The sequence below is a fragment of the Nomascus leucogenys genome, chromosome 6, assembly GCF_006542625.1.
Source record: "Nomascus leucogenys isolate Asia chromosome 6, Asia_NLE_v1, whole genome shotgun sequence".
Lineage (NCBI taxonomy): Eukaryota > Metazoa > Chordata > Mammalia > Primates > Hylobatidae > Nomascus > Nomascus leucogenys.
The window spans coordinates 8,346,226-8,367,006 of NC_044386.1; the positions used below are offsets into that span (position 1 = coordinate 8,346,226).

Consider the following 20,781-nt stretch of genomic DNA (forward strand, 5'->3'; position numbering starts at 1 on the left):
GCAGCCACATGTCTGGACCAGGAGTGCATGTGGGACTGCGAGGGACTATCACAGCGGTGAGGAAGAGCCAGAGGAGAGGTGTTTCCAAGTCAAGTAAGGGGGAAACTCCCAGAACACCTGATTGCTCAGCGTGACCTTAATTTTGTCTTTGTAGAGAACTCAACAGCGATATGAGACTCAGTCACTAACAGAAATCTAGTCATAAATATTCTACCATTTCCACTTGACCCTGGCTCTGAGAAAATCTTCAAAAACCAACTTACAAAATATTAGCACAGTCATGACTCAGATAACATGCCTGGCCCTGGGTGGATGGACACCAGGAGAGACACAGGGCAGTAGCATGAAAATGGACCCAGAATGTATCTGGGGAAGACTGCCGACTCAGCGGAGTGGCAGCAGTGGGAAATGCCACCAAAGAGGTGAGACGCAGATGAACTACACCAGCAAGAGGAGTCTAGCTCACTTGGGTCTGTAGACAATATGGACAAATAAAATAAACTAACTTTTCAAACAGCCATTGGCCGGTTTCCTCCCATTTGCATGTGTTCATGTAAAATCAAAGTAAGAGAAGATACACCTACCACCAAACCTGGATTCCCAAGCCTGGAAGGATATCAAATTGATTCTGCGAGTAAGGTAGGAAGGACTCTAGCTGCACATTCATTCGTTATGAATGTCTTACCCAAGCTCTATCAGTCGATAATTCATTTAACTCCTGGATACAGTATAGCAAGTGCACCCAGAATGAAAGGACTCTAGCATGTGTGCTCAATATCAGATTCTTTTTTTAGATTTACCTTTTTAATTGTTTTAATTGAAACATATTAGATTATATATATTTTTTCAAGGTAGATGTGATAATTAGATACATTCATATAATCAAATCACAGTAATTGAGAAATCCATCGCCTAAAATGTTTTCTTTACTCTAGAAATATCTGAATTATTCTAGATTTTTTTCAAATATTCAATCAATTAATGTTGACTATAGTCGCCATACTGATCAATTGAACACCAGGTCTCACTTTGATCTATGTCTATATATGTACCCATTAATCAATCTATCTTTATCCCTCCCACCTCTATATCAGTTTTAAAATCAAATGAGATGAAGGTTCCTGGTTTGCCTTGATGTAACTGCTGGGGCTAGTTATAAATAAGAGACCGGAAAAACATCAGCCTTTTGAATTCAAAATGTCAAAATCTCTAATCTTGAACATTTCTACTTGTTGGGGGTTGTTTGGCTCTTAGAGGGTTGAATTAAAATGTATATTATTAAACCTTCCAGTATTCAATTCCTTGGACATAAAGACTGTATGTTAAAAAAAAAAAACCAATATCCCTTAAAACTAAATATCATTCTTAATTAAAATCTGAAAAAAAGACTATATCTCCTTCAAAATATATTAAACAGTGCTATAAGAGTAAATGAAAAGATCCACAAGTTAGTTGAGACACGAAATATGTGATTATAGAGGTTGTTCAGTTAAAACTGTCAAGCAAGTCTAAACAAGCTGAAATGCTTTCTGGGAAGCCACTTTTCAGTAGAACTGCTTTTGTACCTGCCCTGGGTCACTGCATATGGTTTGGAGCAGGGTTTGTGTTGGGCCCCAGTTATCTATGGCTGTTTTCTGCTGGAAAGTACCTTCACCCACTACAAAGTTCTCCTCCTCTTGAGTTTAACAAACAATCCAACTAGTGAGAGATGGAAAATGTCAAAGAGTTCTACATATGGCATCTTTACCCATAATCCCAACTTGTGATTCAAATTAGCAGTATCTTGATGTACAATACAATTCAATTTGTACACAGGCAGTAGATCAAAAGAAAAGCCAAAAATCAGGTTTGTGGAATAATAAAGCGAATCTCTGCAAAATGCATTTGCCAAATGGCACATAGTATATCAACATCGGAATCAGATCTGCACATCAGACAGGATCAGATGGTCTGGAATCCCTGCAGCAGCTGAGTCCTGAGCTAATCTCAACACAGTGTGGGGGTGAGGGTGTTGGGAGCAGCAGTCCAGTCACGCTATCATTCAAAACAGACATCTGCAAGCAAGTTTCTAGAAACTTTTAAATAGTGGTTTTAAATAGTGGTGGAAGAAGTTGCTTGTAGCTATGCAGTGAATGTTTGTGTCCCCCCAGCATTCATATGTTGAAGCCCTAATCCCCCATGAAATGTAATTAGGAGACAGAGCTTTGGGGAGGTGATTAGGTCATGAGGCTTGGAGCCCTTAGGAAAGGTATGAGTGTCCTTATAATAGAGACATAGGAGAGAAGATCTCTCTTCATTCTGTGAGGACACAACTAGCAGGCAGCCATCTGCAAACCTGTAACAGGGCCGTCACCAGGAAATGAGTCATCAGCCACCATGATCTTAGACTTCTAACCTTCAGAACCATGAGACATAAATTTCCGTTGTTTAAGCCACTCAGTCTATGGTAATTTGTTATAGCAACTGACTAAGACACTCATCAAAGTAAAAATAGAGGAGTTTCATCAGAAATCCTCAGAAGTTCACTACAAATCATTATAAACACAAGAGAAGCAAACGTGACCTACTTGGCCTTACATGGGGAGTACGTCCAAAGGCTCAGGTTGAGACCTCAGGCTGCTCTTCACTGACCCACTCAGGTCTACTCAAGAATAGCCTCAACCCCCGTCAAAATCCCTCCCACTCCCAAGGTACTAATGAGGTCCTCAACTGCCTCCTAGAATTGGAAGAAGATGGCCCTATTCTCTGTGTCATTAGCCTGGACATTTATGGTGAAAAACTAGGAACTCTTATGGAAAGGTCCAGTTCACTCATTCCACAAACCTATTCCATGCCAGGCACCCTGGGGAAAATTAATGAAATACATGACAGAATAAAGAGAAACAATCCTGTCTGCAGTCTCGTAAACAAGATGACAGTACAATGGTAATTCCTTCCTTTCTCTTAACACAAACAAAAATCAACAAAATCCTTTCCTTGGCCTCCCATCCCCTTCAGATAACTCATCAATCCTCCATTTCCCTTCCCTGAAAAGCTTCTAGAGGAGATGCCCTAAGCAGCTGGTTCCATCTGACTTCAGCCAGTGCTCTTCCTCCTCTCTACTTCCTCCTCTTCCCACAGACTGGCCCTGAGGAGCAGCTGTGGCCTCCATCTGCCCACTCAGTGGTCACATCTGTCCTTACCTTACCTGACCACTCAGTGGCATGGCCTGCCGCTGGCCAGTCCCACATCTGGCTCATTGGTTGTTTCCCATATGGGTGCAGGGCTGGCCCCGCCTGCTCAGTCCTTGCTCAGCTTCACCACCACCTCCTGGTGGAGATCAATGCTGACTAGCAAATGCAGGAGCTTGCTGGACTCTCTCTGTGTGTCTGCTGTGTCTGCTCGCCATCACCTCCCTGGTGTCTTACTGACTGGTCTGTTTATTATCTGCTGTCCCCACTAGAATGTAAGGTCCAGCAGGGCAGGCGATGCCAGTTTCCTTCCCAGTGCTTCAAATGAACTCCACAAATAGTAAAGGTTCAGCAGATACTAGCAACTTCATAAAAAAAAAAAAACAAAAAAACTAACTGGTAAATACATGGTAAATATGTAATTAGGAATTGAGAAGTTCTTTCAAGAAAAAATATATATTATTATCAGCAACAAAAACAGTAATTGTGCTCCATGAGAAATGACAATTATACAGAACATTGGACAAAAAATGGGGAGGGGCAGACTCCACCATGAGCTGGCTCTGCCTGGGGACCTGAAGGCAGGAAAGAGAAGGACAAGTCCACAGAGCTGAGCCAGGTCCCCGCGGCTGGCCTCACACACCCAGAGCCGTCTGTGTAATAAACTGAGATGGAACATGCTTTCTACACTCTAGTTGCTTTGGAAACTGAAGAGATCTAATTGTTATTTGTAATTTGAAAGTATCGCTGCCTACATTTGCTGTAAATGTTCCATCATTTATGCCCCAAAACATATTCTTTGAACACTGCCATGTACCACCATCCACGCAAATATTTTGCTGAAGGCACTGTTTTTGAACAAATGAGAAATCACCATGACAATCCCAAGATAATATTTCACCCAGCAACGTCTTCCAGCAAAGCATACCTTTGTCTTAAATTATCCAAATTCAAGTGGTCTTGCCAAGAAAAGACTTATTTTATGAATAGTTGAGGAATAATAGCAAAGAAACAAGCCATTGTCTTTCTAATTAAAATTATGACTAATATAGTGAAAATAGATTGAGATTTCCAAAAAGAGGCACAGAGGCTGAGGAAGATAAGTGAGCATTGCGGGTTTTGCTGGTTGCAAAAAGAGACAGCAGGCGTAAAGCTTGAGATTGAAATTGCATGTTTAGAATCTAAATCTAAAACACAAAATCAGAAGATGGTAGAAAACCCCTCAGAGGGGGGCAGAGCTCCTACCTGTGGCCAAATAGATGATGTGGACGAGTGCTTCTCTGCCCTGCACCACGTCGACGGCCACATGGGAAAAGCGGCTATTGTCCTCCATGAAGGAAGGCACTGTGGTCACTGGCTGTACCACCTCATGCATCAGAATGAACTTCTGAGCATCCTGCAGATTTCTCTCAGTCAGGTTCACGTACAGGCCTTGGTCCACGGTGCCACACTGAAAGGGAAGACAGGCCAGGTTATCAGAGCCAGCAGCCTGGACACCCACAGCTGGCTGCGGCCACCCTAGCTGGAGAGTAACTTGGAAATCAAGTAAGCCACAATCCGTCATTGAAGTAGGCAAACATGTCTGCTTCTCCATTCTCCCTGCAGCCCCTATCGTTAGTATCCTTTTCATGTTAGATTTGAACTCATATCTTGGGAGTCTCCCAACATCATCATAAATGAACTGATCAGAAGTTAAAAAAAATATTAAAGTGGGAGTGATTGCTAACTTTAAACAGCAGATGCATAGAAATTCCTCCTTTTCTGTCGAGTCACTTGAAAGTTGTCTGGCTAAACACTTACTACTATATCTGTCTGAGAAATCAGGTAGCAAATTGAAAATGCAACAGTCAAGGATCTCATACAGATGTATTAGTTTTTCTACTGTAGCAGGGTGTCTGTAAGCAAGGCATGGATTTCAAGGTGATAGCATTAGGTCATTCTCATTTGTAAAATCGAACAGCATTCACATGGGCTACAAAAATACTGTGCTGGCCTTATTGTTTTATGCTTGTATTTCAAATTAGAAGAAATTATTAAAAAGTGTTTAGAGTCCAGGAATATGGAAAAGAACATGGCAAATTTATAAGAAGAATGGGAGATGAGGAGGTAAGGGAAATGGGGAAGGAAAGGAGTGGGGAGAAGAGAGTAGAAAGGAACAAAGAAGGAAGAAGGAAGGAAAGAGATTTCAGATAGAGCAAATATCATGGAGATGAATCTGGGATATACAAGGGGAAAATCAACCCTGTACAATGCTGGGAAATAAATTCAGAGCTGTGTTGTGGGGAGGCTGGCAGGTGTTATATAAGACTGTCTCTGGCAATGAGGTAAAAAGAGCGACAGAAAGGAAAGCACAGCTTTCTTAGAGCCAAGCTCAGAATCAGAAAACTACTACCAACCTTTCTCATGTCTTTCATAAACTTTAATTCCTCGAACAAATGGTGACTGATCCCCAGTAGAACTTCACGTAAGTAGGTTTGATGGAAAATAATTTCCAGGCCCACACCACCTGAAACTACTGTTTATAACATGTCATGTCTAATATGTGGTTTTATAACAGGTGAGAGGTGCAAACATATAAGATGGAAATTGCTTTTTTAAAGGTAGATGATATTTTTATAGCATTTGATAAAATGTTCCATATGCCATAAAATGATAGGATGATTGTAGAAAAAGAGAATCTGAGAGTTAAATGGATTTCATGCATCCAGTCCAAGGCTTAATTTAGTATCATACCCTTGCAGGGGCACCCCATGTTCCACAGGCAAGGACTGTGTGAGTTTAGGTGAAGGGCTCAGCCCTGCCATGACCCAAGTGCTACTCTGGCTCCATAGCTCTCAAACCACATGGAATCAGGTGAGTGGCAACTCTCCTGCCACATGGTCTGAGGTGAGGTCTCGCCTCGCAGTCTCTGTCTCTTTACCTGTCCAGTGGCTAGGAAAATAGTTACTCTGCTCGTTTCTCAGGGCTGCTGTGAGACCAGCTGAGATAATCTGTGGAAAGCATTTGTAAATTAACTGAAAGTCCTTATAAATGCCAAAGTACAAGACAATGTGCCTGGCACTAAAGAGAAGCCATTCAACTAATGGTGAATGGTAAATGCATTGGTCTTGGAGCAGGACAGCAATTCTATGGTCTGTTGAGCTTCAGTGGACAGAGGGAAATGAGTGAATAAACAAAGAAGGGAAGGAAATAATGAGTGAATACACAAGTAGTTGTAATTGGCAGGGGGAGGGGATGTGCTAGGAAATTTTATATAATGACAGTATTAAATAGTAACATTTGGAGGTCAGAGACATGTCCTTACCTGTCAACACGTGTTTTAAAAAATAAAAAAGAGCTCTACTAGACTTGATCTAATGTCTACGCAGGAAAGTTCTAGTTCTGAGCATGACGTTATGTGTGGTGGTTTACATTCCTGAAATCAGTGGTGATACCCAAGTCACGGTGGCAGTTAGCTGCCTACCTGCTGGGCGAAGTTTGCACACAGGTCTTGTTTTGTAAGCATAGTGTTTAAAAAAAAATTGCTGTCATGAAAACCAGGTGGCATAATATAAAAATGAGAATCTCTTGCTGTTCTTAAGGAACCCAGAAAAATTGGACACCTAACAGGGAGTTCTCAGTGGCAGGGGTGAAGCAGGATCACTCGCCATGCCTTGTCATCTTTATTTATATGTCGCCTGTATCAGTCTTATTTATGACTGCCAGAATTCTTTTGCTAGCTATAATGAATAGTACACCCAGTGCTTCTATTTCAAATAGTTGGAAGAGTATTCAGAGTTATAGAATCTATATATTGGATCATAAGCAACCCACTTAGCTCTCTAACACCTGAAAATTTTCTAGCTTTGCCTTTTATGCTGGACTCCTGCTGTGTCTGCGTGGGGCACTGTGTGACGCCCTGGGTTCACCATGCAAGAAGAAAACAATAAAAATATTAAAAGCACAGCCATTGCTCTTATGTGCCCAACAATCCACAACAGTTTTCACGCCAACATCTCTTCAAGTAATTCGGTCAGTAATTCTACAACTTTTTAAAATGATAATAAATATTTGCCCTTTTGTTTATTTACTCGCTTCTAGGACAACAAATCCATTCTTGTTCTAGCACACTAGTGCATGGTGGTCAAGCCCACAAGCACCTAACCTCCTGCAGGAGTGCCCAGTTTTAACGGCCCCTTCATTCGCTTACTCCCTTGCATCTTGCTGCAAACATGCTTGGCGGGCCGAGGGTGGTGGCTCACATCTGTAATCCCAGCACTTTGAGAGGCCGAGACAAGTGGATCACAAGGTCAGGAGTTCAACACCAGCCTGGTCAAGATGGTGAAACCCCGTCTGTACTAAAAATACAAAAAATTGCCTGGCATGGTGGTGGGCACCTGTAATCCCAGCTACTTGAGAGCCTGAGGCAGACAATTGCTTGAACCCAGGAGGTGGAGATTCCAGGGAGCTGAGATCATACCACTGTACTCCAGCCTGGGCAACAAGCAAGACTCTGTCTCAAAAACAAAACAAAACAAATCTGCTTCGCGTATCAAAGTGTCCTAACGGACAGGGTCAGATCTACACTTGCTCCTCCAACAACTGCCTCCTCATCCACTTAACTACATTTGAGGGTCTATTTGTCCATTTCAACTCCATCCTTTCTGAGTGACAGTAATCAAAGCTGCACAGAAAATTCTAGAGTCTGTCACAGCTCAGCTGTGCCACTGGGCCTCGGTGACGTTTTACATCAGTGATTGCCGCGTGTCTTACTGAGGGTCAGGGTCTGGATGACTTTGAGGATGGCAGCCTCTAACAGGGCGGGGCTCTGAAGCACCGCCTAGAGTGGTTTATATATTTTATCTGAGAAAAATGATACTTTTTGTTGTTTTGTTACTGTTTTGAGATTTTTCTATTAAATGTTGAAATATCATGCACCATCTCTCCTAACCCATTCTTCTTCCTGAATCCAATTCTGTTTTCTGCCTCTCTGATTAATTAGCTACTTCTAGTATGTAAGTACTGCACAAAATCCTAAATGTCAGTAGGAAAAACAAGAATTTTAAAAATCTAACCACTTTCCATTGTTGGTTATTGCAAACATAAGGCCTCTTATACATGTCTGGGGAGGGATCCTTTGTTCAAATTGAATTCCCACTCTATGCCAGTCTGGATGTTTTCATGAATGTCAGTGAGGATACTTTGCCAGTGTGGTTATCAAATAGAGTAAACATAAAGAAAACACTTGCTGTGTACTTGTACTAGGAGTTATACAAAGAATCACCATAATCTGTAACTTGAGCTCCATTGGAGTCTTCAATAATACTCAGAGAAGAGAAGCTCAGCAATGCAAGCTTCCTGCCTGAAACGCATGCCAATTTCTGCATGCTTCATTCATTATGCTACATGGACTGGCTTCCATCCCATAATGAAAGTAAGCCCTTCAGTGTGACACTGGTATTATAAAACCAGACGCTCCTGGCCTTAGGAAATGAGATTTGCTGTGTGCTGCAAAGGTATCCAGATGAACGGGCTACAAGTTATCCACTGCCTGGAGGTGGTAAGGGGCTACGAAGTTTACTAAGCCACGCTGTTCACAGTGAAGACTTTTGCAATAAAAACATCAATGTATTGAAAATACAGTAAGCATTATTAATTATTTAACCTTCAGGATTTTATTATACAAAGGACTTTCTTAAAAGGAGTATTTCCTGTATGTAAGAGGAGAAAATGAGACAAAATATGCATTTACACATTTGGTATGTAGAAGGCACCAAATAAATGATTCTTTTTTGTATTTTTAGAGACAGGGTCTTGCTCTGTCACCCAGACTGGAGTGCAATGGATGGATTATAGCTCACTGATCGAACTCCTGGGCTCAAGCAATCCTCCATCTCTGACTCCCAAATAGCTAGGACTATAGGTGCGTGACACCATGCCTGGTTAATTCTTTTTATTATTATTTTTGTAGAGACAGGGTCTCACTCTGTTACCCGGGCTTGTCTCGAAATCCTGGCCTCAGGAGATCCTCCTGCCTTGGCCTCATAAAGCACTATGATTATAGGCATGAGCCTCTGGGTCCAGCCCTTAAGAGTTATATTTATCAAATATTTTATACAGTAAACAATGCACATTATTCAGCGGTATCAAAATTTACTCCTAAACTATTTGCATGCATTTTTATCCCTCTCCCCCTTTGTTTATGGAAATATGCAATAAAGATGCATAATAGATAGATGTGTGATAAAAATGCACATAATTTGCTCAAGGAAAGCAGCACATGGAAAGACGACATGTAAGTCAGCCATCTTATTTTTAATCTCATGCTCCTTCAAAAGCTTAAAGACAACAACAAACACAAAACTCTTTCAAAACAATCATAATTGAATGGTCCTTGCAAAAATCAAAGTAAAGTGTAAAATCATTGAACCTTTCCATACTCCCAGTTTTGGGAGTCCCAGATACAGGACCCACTTCTACCACTGATTAATAATAGTAACTAACGGCCATTTAGTTGGAATAGGCTAGGATTTTGCATCTGAGGACTGAGGTTGGGATCCTCACTTGGCTACTTATCAGCTGTGTGGCCCTGGCCAGGTGATCTGCCCCAGGCCCACTGTCCTTCCCTGCACGTGGAGAAGGCATTACCCCCCATAGCACTGCCGCCAGTGTGCAAGCTGATCTATCTGAAGCATCTAGCACAGGGTCTGGGACTTGCTGGTGCTAAACATGACAGCTGTGATAATGATGATGATGATCTTAAGAAAGCTGTCAGAAGGCCCTCCAGGGAAGCCTGCTGCTATGGACCCACTGTCTGTAAGCCACCCAAATTCCTACCCTCCAGTGTGGCTGTATATGGAGATGGGGTCTTAATGGTAGTAAATGAGGGTAAGTGAGGTCATAAGGGTGGGGCCCTGGTCCAGTGGAGCTGGTGCCCTTACAAAACAGGAAGAGATACCTTAAAGCTGTTTCTCTTTCCACCATGTGAAAACGCAGCAAGATGTCCACCTGCAAGCCAGGAAGAGAGAGCCCTCACCTGAAAACGACCCTGCTCATGCTTTTGTCTTGAAGGTCTAGCTTCTAAAACTGTAAGAAAATAAATGTCTCTTTTTTAAGCTACCCAGTCAGTGGCGTTTTGTTACAGCAGTCCAAGCTGACTAATACACCTGCCAACTCACCAAACAAGAGTAAATTGCTTCATCTCTTTGGGTCCCGGCTTCTTCTGAACACTGGGAGATGGATGGCTCACAAAGCCCTGGAAGCTTGAACCTCCTGCAGTTTTGTGATAACAGATGAAGGGCCTCTACCTCCTCTTCTTTCCTCAGCTGCCCGCATCACATTCTGTCCTTCCCAACAGGGAATCCAGCCACATTTGCCAATTAGCGCTCTAATCCTGTTTGTGTGTCTCCGCTGCTCTGTGCCCTGGACCCCATTCATTAGAATGTCATTCATTAGGGATCAGAGATTCTGAGGACACAGAGCCCAGCATCATTAGTACTAATTGAAGCCTGGATTCCTAACCTGCTGCAGAATGCTGGCCTTTTTCCGCCCAGTCTCAGGCATCACAGCTGACAAAAGGCCCTTTTTGGGTCCAGGCGCCACAGTTCACAAAAGGCCTTGGTCTATTGACATTAGCCAGCAGAGTGTGGGGCTGTCCGTGAGGGGCCAGGGAGACAGCTGCGTGGTGCATGCACCCGCGGTTTAAATTACCCTTGCCTGTCTACACAAGGCTTCTGCATTCTTCATGGGGGATGCCAACAGCGCCCCTTTGCCCCCCGGAAAATTACCTGGAAGTTGGGGTTTGGGTTGGGATACGGTAGCCAGGCCGAGCGCGAGTTCTCTTGGTACTTGAAGGGCCCGGCGAAGGCCTGCGCGATGGCGCTCAGGTTGAAGACGCACACAGCTGAGGCCGCAATGCTGTTCCTGGAAGCGGAGGGAGAGAGAGGAGAAGGCAGTCAGAGAGCTAGGCAGCACCTGCTGACCTCCCCCTATGGAGTGGGCAGCAGCTGTGACCTGGAGCAGCTTCCACAGGTCTCAAGACCACAGTCTCTCTTTTTTTTTTTTAATTTCATTATTATTATACTTTAAGTTTTAGGGTACATGTGCACAATGTGCAGGTTTGTTACACATGTATACATGTGCCACGTTGGTGTGCTGCACCCATTAACTCGTCATTTAGCATTAGATATATCACCTAATGCTATCCCTCCCCCTCCCCCCACCCCACAACAGTCCCCGGAGTGTGATGCTCCCCTTCCTGTGTCCATGTGTTCTCATTGTTCAATTCCCACCTATGAGTGAGAACCAAACACGGCATGTTCTCACAGTCTCTTAAACATCCCCAAAGGATGAAGTCAGAGCGTGAATGGGGCTCCCCTGTGGAGGAACAAATATCTTGGTATAGAAACCAGGCTAGTTAGCATTTAACACACCTTGTAATCCTGTCAGCCAGGATTAATTCACTCAGCTGCAACAGGGGCAAGAGGGATTTTGAAGAGCTAGCTATTTGCTTCACCTTTCAAATTCTAGAATAAAAAGACTTCCTTCTCCAGCAGATGGTCTCTCATCAGCCTCATGCAGTTCCCTTCCTGACCTGTTTATCTGGTCACTTTGCCCAGCAGCAGGGAAAGCTGTTTTGTTTCGTTTTTGTTTTGTGCGTGCGTGTGTGTGTGTGTGTGTGTGTGTGTGTGTGTGTGTGTGTGTTTTAACCCAGATAGTTGTTTTATTTGTCATCCTTTAAAAAAATCATCTCAAAGCATTTTATAAAAAGTGACTGACTCTTCATATTTCCTTTTAATTTAAAATAGATTTTAAATTCAAAGGGTCAAGGAGAAAAATTTGACATAGCACTGACACAGGAAATCTTGAAGCCATAATTTAGAATTCAGGCTCTGAGAGAAAGTCATAAATGGGAGCCCTCGGAAGGTCAGTGCCCTCTGACTAAGTATGGAAACAGCAACATTATTTGGTTAAGTAAATTCACATTTTGAGCTCAGTCTGGGTTCTCAAAGGGGAAGTGGAGATAAAAGGAGAAAGCTTACATATATTTTCTCTTGCTCTGAGACAATACCACACGCACTTCTCATCAATTTTTTTTCCTGCATCAAAGGAAAGGTCAAACTCCAAAAATGAAATACCTACCTTTTATTTCTTTGATTTGATAAATACTGAATAGGAACTAGGCTCTATTCCAAGGACTTTACTATTTCCCATTCATTTCATCCTCATAAGGTGAAGGAAATTCACAGGTGAGGAAAACCAGGCACAGTGAGGACAAGACCCTTCCCCAACGTCAGCCAGCTAGTAAATGGGGAGCTGGACTTGAACCCAAGGCTGGTTCCAAATGCCAGGATTTCCAACCCTTTGCAATATCTCTGGGTGAAGTAGACAGGATTCTACTTCAGGAGAGCAGACAGTAAACACATCCTTATGGAAAAGTAGGGCCTTGAGGGTATTACGGGCCTTCTGCATTTTCTCCAGAAGTCCAGCACCAAGGACAAGGCTCAGCATGATGCATACAGGGCCAGGCGCTGGAAAATCAAGGGGGAAACACCAGCTATGGGTTTGTTCACTTTGCTCTTTTGACTCTTCATTATCCTTAGAGAGAATGGGAGAAGTTAAAACACAAGCACAGGGAAGAAACTGGCCTTTGAACATGTGAATGGACTTTAATAAGGACAAGAAAATAAGTATGCTGGAGTAAGAATGGCTAGACACAGGATATCCCATCCAGGCATGCCTTGGGCCAGGTGCAGAGGCAGGCAAATGGGGGATTTTACGAATAATAACAATATTCCCCTGAGCCCCCTGCTAAGCACTTGATATGGATCATCTAATTTCTCACTGAGAACCTATAGATCCTGAGAAGACCCTGACTTACAGATAAGAAAACAGTAGCACAGAGAGGTTACTTAGCCCAGGTCACAGGCTGCAGAGAAATAAAGCAGGATTTGTACCTGCTTTGCATGGCGCCCCAGGTTTCCAGGCAGCTTCCAGGTAAAGGAAGAACCTAATCTTCCTCCTTCTGGCATGTTTCTCTGTTCACTACAACCACCAGGACTGAATGGGCTGACCTGGGCTCTGGTGTCACCCAGAGACTCCCCTGGATGTCCCAGTAGCTGCCAGTCTGAGCATCCTTTAATAGTGTTGTGGAAACAATTCCTCCTGTCCCCTGTGCCATCCCTTGGTGAGCACAGTTGGTATAATATAGCCCATGCCTGCCCCTCTACCCTTTCACTTGCTGTGCTCTGGGGGCAAAGGACGGGCCTGTGTGACTCCACTGTGCTCCTCCCTCTGCCATGCCCCCTCTTCCTAGGATGGGATTGCCTACAGGAAGTACATATTCACTCGCTTTTCCAGGGTCTCCAGACCTGTGGGCAGGCAAGGGCAGCCCAGGTCTAGATCATGACCTTGGACAACAGATCTGCAGCCACCTGTTCCAATCTGGCTTCTATCAGCAATCAAGGTAATAACTTAGAAGAGCAATAAAAAATCCTACCCCCACCACAACTTTACTACCTGTATATCCATATCTATACATAGTAATACTTTACTACAATCTCCACAGTTTACTATCTACACTATAAACAACTATAATGGCGAGCCACCATTTTTAGATACCTAGAAATAAAGGCAAATCTTTAGAGACTTCATTGTAGTAACACACCATTTCTTGCAGGCCAACCCATGCTCCAGTGACTGAGAAAACTACACAGTTGTGCTAGGAACAGAAGGAGTCAGAATGGTTATCTTTTCCCCATTCCCTTAGTGCTGAGAAACCTTGACGAATGTACAGAGGCAAAGCAACATTCTGAGCCCTGAAGCTCAGCCCAGTATTGGACAGATTTCTGATTCATAAGACCTCTGATTCTCATTTTCTTTCCATTTGAAGAAAACCTTATCTGAGACATGAAAAGGAGGTGGAAAATATTGTGAAGTTTGAGATGGGCATATTCTAAATGCATTCCCAAGACCTAACACAAATGAGTATTCCAGGGGGAAAGGGGAGATGTAGCACTTCTATCTCTAGAAGTATAGATTCCGTACATTGGGTGACTTCCGACATGATGAGAATTTACAACACTAAACAAATACTCTAGAGTAGTCTGAAACTTATTTTTGCAACTATCTAAATTGACCATACACCGTCTTGGAATGTTTCAGGCATGGGACTTTTATAACTTCTGAAATTGGTGTTTTGCTTTGTTTTGTTTTGCCCAGAGCCAGGGGAATAAAGAGCTAAGTAAACCAGACTCTCCTTGTGCATAAAACTAATGTCAACTGAGCAAATGCGTATTTATCTTGTGCGACCTACACTAGTTTTTAAGCGAGGTTTTGTAAAGAAAATCAACTTCAGAAACTGTAAATTGATTTTTTAAAGAAACTTATCAAAGAGAAGAAATAACCTCTGGGTTGAAGACCAGATTTATGAAAATAAAGATGGCCATGGTGGAGCAAGGGTATGTGTGGAGCCATCCATACTAGCCTTATTTTTCTAACCTCATGTCAGAAAGTAGACTCTTCATGGGGGGTAAAAGTTGTTATTAAGCAAATATTAACATGAGTTAAGCAGTGGAGAGACCAGGAAGAGAGGGTTAATGGGGAAATAAACTGCAGGTAAAGTGACTTTTTAGAAATACCACTCATGGGCAGGCATCTGATGCACAAGAGATGAAAAAGTAAATTAAAATACTTAGGAAGCAGAAAAGACATCATAGGGTGAACAGTTGTCCTGGTTCACCCAGGAATAAGAGGTTTCCTTAGTTACAGGGCTGTCATCAATGCTAAAACTGGGATAATCTCAGGCAATTCAGGACTGTTGGTCATCCTACCTCATTTATCAGCACTTCCAACCCATTCAGATTTGGATCCTTTACTTTGGATACAAATATTCGGCTTTTGCTCAAAGTGTTAAGTCACAAGATGAGAGATTTCAAAGGTGATCCAAATCAGAACCGATAGTGTAGGATCAGCAGCAGCACAGCCAGTGTGTAGGAAAATGATGCTCAGAGTCTCGACGTGAGCCTTGATTCCTGGGTTTGGCACGCGCTCCTGTTGAGTCTTACACAGCATACCAGCTAAGGATGGGAAATAACTATGGGGACATGTGATAGTCTGCTAGACTAAGAGTGAAAGAGATCAGAAAACTTCACAGGCTTAAGACAGCCCAAATATTGTTCATTCTAAAGTTAGGAGTATCTCCCTGTCCCAACCCCCAAACAAAAAATACCATAATTTTTACAAAAATATTTCAAAAGTGTAATTGACATTTACAAAATGTGTGCTCAAGTTAGCCATCTTCTAGAATAATAGTGTAAAATGCAGCTATGGAAAATGTGCATTTCAAATATGAGCAAGGTTTAAGCAAGAGTCATGTTATCTCAAAGATTTCAGATTCTCCAGACAACAATATTTTCATCATACACAAATGCATGACTTGTATATAGAAAAAACATACGTATAATACGTACCAGTATTTCAAAAAGTGCCCAGAACACAATGGCGAATCAGGAAGGAGCAATTTATAATAGAATAATTTAATGTCACTATATCCTAATGACTGACAAAAACTTTCTTGATTTGGTGTATTTTTCCTAATACCAGTCTCACAAATCACATATCTTTGTCTAACATGTGGTCCACTGAAAAGTCCTCTTTTTTGGCCAGTAAAATAAGAAAGATTTTCTTTAAAGCAAATTTAAAACCTCCGAGGTCAAAGAACAGAAGACTTATTCGGAATGAGTAAGAGAGAGGGGAGAAAAATTATTTCAAGTTACATACACATTGGTGGTAAAGATGCCATAGATGAAATCCAGCTCAGGCAGGAAGAAAGTACTCTGCAATTCGTTGTAGTAAAAGGGGACTTCCCCAGGACGGGAGCAGTTCAGGCGAGCCTTCATGAACGTGGTCCAGGTGTCTTCCAGCAGGAAGCGTCCACCAATATCATTCTTGCATACCCGGGCAGCTCTGGAGAACACCGTTTTCCCACAGTCATGCTCTACTGCATTTTCTCGGAAAAAGAAGTAGGTAAAATTTCCAATGTCATAAGATGACACAAAGTTTGGCTCTGGAAACAATAGAAAAGAGGGAAAAATTTCTCAACATTCATGTCATTCCCTTTTGGTCTTGCCTGCTCAGTATTTCATCCAAAGAGACATGGCTTTGTTTAGATAACACCTGGTTCCTATAGGACAATTGGGAGGACCTGTGAGCAGCTTAATGATCTACACTGTTGGGAAACTCAGTGTCATACACAGATTCTAAATAATGGGAAGTCACTGGTATGATTACACACTCAAGTATCCTGAGCTAAATTAGGACTCAAGTTAATGTGATGTTGATACCAACGAAAATTGGTAGCAAATATTTTCAGTACATTTTAGAGCAATATGTATTACTTTATTTGCAAATTCTTACATAACCTTCAGAAAGAGAGGGAGAAAATATGATTAAAAAGATGAAATGTGATTCAGAATATAGCAGTCTACAATCCTATTTGTGTGCAAGACAACAAAATTATTTGACTTATATACATTTCTGTGACTTTAACATAAGGTATGTGCTTTTACTAAGGACTTTAAAAATGTTTTCATTGCTGGGAATGAAAATAAAGACTAAAACTATAAGGTGTGTCTGGAATTAGCCGTAGCAATTTCTGTTACTATGGTGACCATGGAACGGTGAAAAACAACTCTGATTTTCTTATTTCTGGTTTGCTGGGAGGAGGGAAGAGTATTGGGATGGAGACATTGCTTTGTAATTTTCTGGTCTCATAATTAGCTTTAAAATGGGGAAATAAAGAAATGACAAAATTATGGCAAAGCCTTTACTTAATCACCAAGCTCATTAGGAATTTAGGAAATATACATTATCAACTGAATTTTACATATAGCATTTGAAGTTTTAGCTTCCTAACTTCTGGTTTGAAACCAATGATAATAGAGATAGTACATTTTGAGATACACATACTCCCTAATATTTGCTTTTAAAACTCTAATCACAAGGTTTTATTCTTCGCTATTTCTAAATGCTATTCATTCAATCAGCAAGTATCTTAATTTTATGGTGCAAATTAGGATAATTATAGCAGTAACCTTTGGTGTCCAAAATTAATGGAAAGATACAGACAACAAGTATATTCACAAAGACACATTTTCAGGGACAATTAGTTTGTTGGGGCAATTCAATTGGCCTTGTACTTTTCCAGATACAATTGCACTGCAATAATCACATTGTTACTGGCAGGACAACTAAAAATATGTGTGGCTGCAAGATAAGCCATTAATGTTAAGAGTAAGACACATAAATGGAATCACCTAAGGTCTGAAATGCAGAAGTTGACTTCAGACATGGACAAAGGGTTGGCATTGACTACTCTGTTATTCTGTCCAGGAAGACAATTTTCAATCAATACCTATATTCGATATTTTCACAAAATGTTTTAATTTAATCCAACTTTACATTTTAAAAATGTAACAAATACTCTAAATGGTTTATGTATGATACTTTTCCCTTCAGTACAATATATTGTTGAGTCATTGAAGTATATCAAGTAATATACTGAGGTGATTTTAATTTATAAACCGTCAAACATATTCTTAAGTCACTATTGCTTTCACCCTAAATGACTATTTAAAAAAAAACTTGAATTGCATAGCGTTATAAAAGATGGAGGTTAGATATCTTTACTGTGATAGTATGCTTTAATATCCTGGAGAGATGCTCACAAAAACAGCAGATTACATATCTGTAACTTGTGTTTTTGGAACATAAAGAAAATACTGGGTGGGGAGGGGTTAAGTTTGTGTTCACTGTAGGTCTCCAGAAAAGAATTACTTGATGATGCAGGCCCCACAAGCAAAGATATGGAACAATTTCAAAACCATGTGTAAAGAAAATAATACTGGCATGTCTAATTCTAAACAAGAGGCTAAATTATTTTGGAATGGGTCCTGCACCCTGGCTAAACAAAACTAGAGTTTGGGAATTGTACTAAAAACAAACAAACAACAACAAAAACAGCAACAAGCAACCCTTCCTACAATGGGGAAAACAAAGAGAGAAGGCGTAAGGGTCCAAACGTGTCTAGCCTGGGACTTAGGTTACCAGCACACATGCAGGAGGTCCACCAAAACTTATCAAATACACTCACTACTACCCACTTCTGCTATTAACTTGGGGACAAATGGCATGAAAACCACATAGTAAATAGCTCCAGTTCCTCAAAAGTCCTGAGCTGAAAAACAAGAAGATACAAAAGAAGAAAGATCTTTTATGGTTTCCAGCTGAAGGATGAGTTTATAATAAAAACAGCTAACACCTGTAGAATGCTAAGTCTTTGCCAAGATCTGTGCTTGGTGCTTTATATCCCCATTGAACTCACAAGAATCACAGAGCTAGGTGCTGTGCTTTCCTTCCCATCTCACAGATGAGGACTCTAAAGCCCAGAGATTTAATAACTTGTCCCAATTCACATAACTAGCAGTTGGGGAGGGGGATGGAAAGTCCTGAATCCATTAGACCAGGGGTCACCAACCCCCAGGACATGGACCAGTACCAGTCCATGGCCTGTTAGGAGTCAGGCCACACAGCAGGAGGTGAGCAGCAGGCAAACAAATGTTATCTCCTGAGCTCTGCCTCCTGTCAGATCAGTGGCAGCATTAAATTCTCATAGGAGCAAGAACCCTACTGTGACCTGTGCATGTGAGGGATCTAAGTTGTACACGTCTTATGAGAATCTAATGCCTGATGATCTGAGGCAGAACAGTTTCATCCCTAAACCATCCCCTCTATCCTCCCTGCCACCCCCAGTTTATGGAAAACTTATCTTCCATGAAACTGGTTCTTGGTGCCAAAAAGTTTAGGGACTGCTGCATTACACGATACTGAAAAAAATAAACAGTGCTTGCAAAAAGAAAACAATCAATTAAATGCTAGCAATATTCAACAGGATTTGATTTTCTGCTTTAGAAAGACAACGGTAAGCTCTTGGCTGGACAGTCATCTTTCCACGGCGAGTGGTAAGCAGGCTTACTGAGGAACAGTCTGAGGGTGGTTTCAGAACCAACTAGAGAGATTTATTAATGATGAGATGAAACTTTTTATTAATGATGAGATGAAACTTTAAACCACAGCTATCACGGAAGTCAGGAATGACACAGAAAGAAGAAAAAGTGGGAGAAGAAGAAACAACTTAAGGACTTATTAAACAAGAACATTGTTGCAAAGTGTTTGACCCAACTCCAGAGGGTGTTTCAGGGAGGGTCCACCACAGCCTCAGAGAGCCAATAAATGACTCTCGGGAGGTCATTCCGTACCCTGTGTCTGTTCCAGCAAACCACGTCCACGTTTGCAGACAAGGAGAAGACCGAGCAATGGTAGGTAGACTGACCTACAGTTTCCTCTTTCCACAGAGAGCCTCTACCATATCTCCAAACCACCCTGAACCAATGTTATACGATCACAACGTGCATTTTAGATAGAAATGCTCAAATACATGTTTTCCTTTTGGTTTGCAAAAACAAGAGAAGAATTTGTATTCAGCGTGTAGTGAGTGCTGTTCTCTAATTCACCACGCAGTGCAGGTCATGTCGGTCAGGCAGTGAGACTGCATTTGGAAACACATCCTGCGGCCCTACACTGATCCTTCAGGATGAGGGTGGACCCCTGACTGTGTGACCTGCCATTAACTAGGGAAACACAGTTTCCTGAAAAGTGGAGCCTCTTGAAATTCGGCTAGCATCCTGTTCCTTTTTCAAAGACAATAAACAAGTGGGAATAATTGTAAGACAGACAAATAGCTCTTATATTTATTGATATAAATTTGGAAGTAGAGGATGTTAGAGTCTTGCCAGGCAGGATGATAAGATGAATTTTGTTTTCCTTCCATTATTTAAGTTCTGTCTTTTCTCAAAATGCAATTCACCACAAACTAGTATCTGTCACTCCTGAGTGAATTGAACAAGTCAGAAGGAAAATCAGGCATTTTCTTCTTGTCTACAATGGATAGGAGTGCATGAAAGAGATCTGAGGTGTGCTGCTAACTAAATCACAGTAAAAACAGGCAGGTCAGCTGCTATGTAAATATATGCGTGGAGAAACTGTTTTTTCTAATGTTTGTAAAACATACCGAGTTATGTATTACCGTGTTGTACAAAATATATCATGTTAATAAGAATTATTCTTCATGATATAAGAACTTTTATTTTACATGTTTACTTACATAATAGTGACCATACAGATAGGACTACTGAGAAGTGACTCACCATATATGTAATTGCAAGTGATGCGAAGAAAAGCATCAAAAATTTTGAGATTTTGACCGCGCAAAACCAAATATTGAGCATCCAAAATAAGCCTCCCATTCTATATTCTTTCTATTCCAATGCCTAAAGTATCAATATAGGGGTACACCATATTTAAATGGCTCGATCTGATCATTGAGCAGATCATTAAGAGGTTCTTGATATAAAAATATTTGTATACAATGGGAATGAATATTAAAGGCACAAAGGAATCCCAACTCTACAAAATTCTTACTAGAATCAAAATCTATTGTAAATTATTTTGCAGTCAAAAGTCGCCTTGCGAGACACTTGCCAAAGTCAGGCTGGAAAATGCCTGTACACGATGC

General features: G+C 41.4%; 1 protein-coding gene across 1 annotated transcript in view; it reads right to left on the bottom strand.

The window, feature by feature from the left end:
• The window catches only part of SEMA5A (semaphorin 5A), a 502,481-nt gene that overhangs the window by 146,851 nt on the left and 334,849 nt on the right, over nucleotides 1-20,781 (bottom strand). The window contains exons 9-11 of the mRNA XM_003263156.3: nucleotides 15,930-16,215; nucleotides 10,937-11,072; nucleotides 4,416-4,620 (exon numbers count right to left, since the gene is read on the bottom strand). Coding sequence (XP_003263204.1) covers nucleotides 4,416-4,620; nucleotides 10,937-11,072; nucleotides 15,930-16,215 — 627 coding nt within the window. The remainder of the gene's footprint in view (nucleotides 1-4,415; nucleotides 4,621-10,936; nucleotides 11,073-15,929; nucleotides 16,216-20,781) is intronic.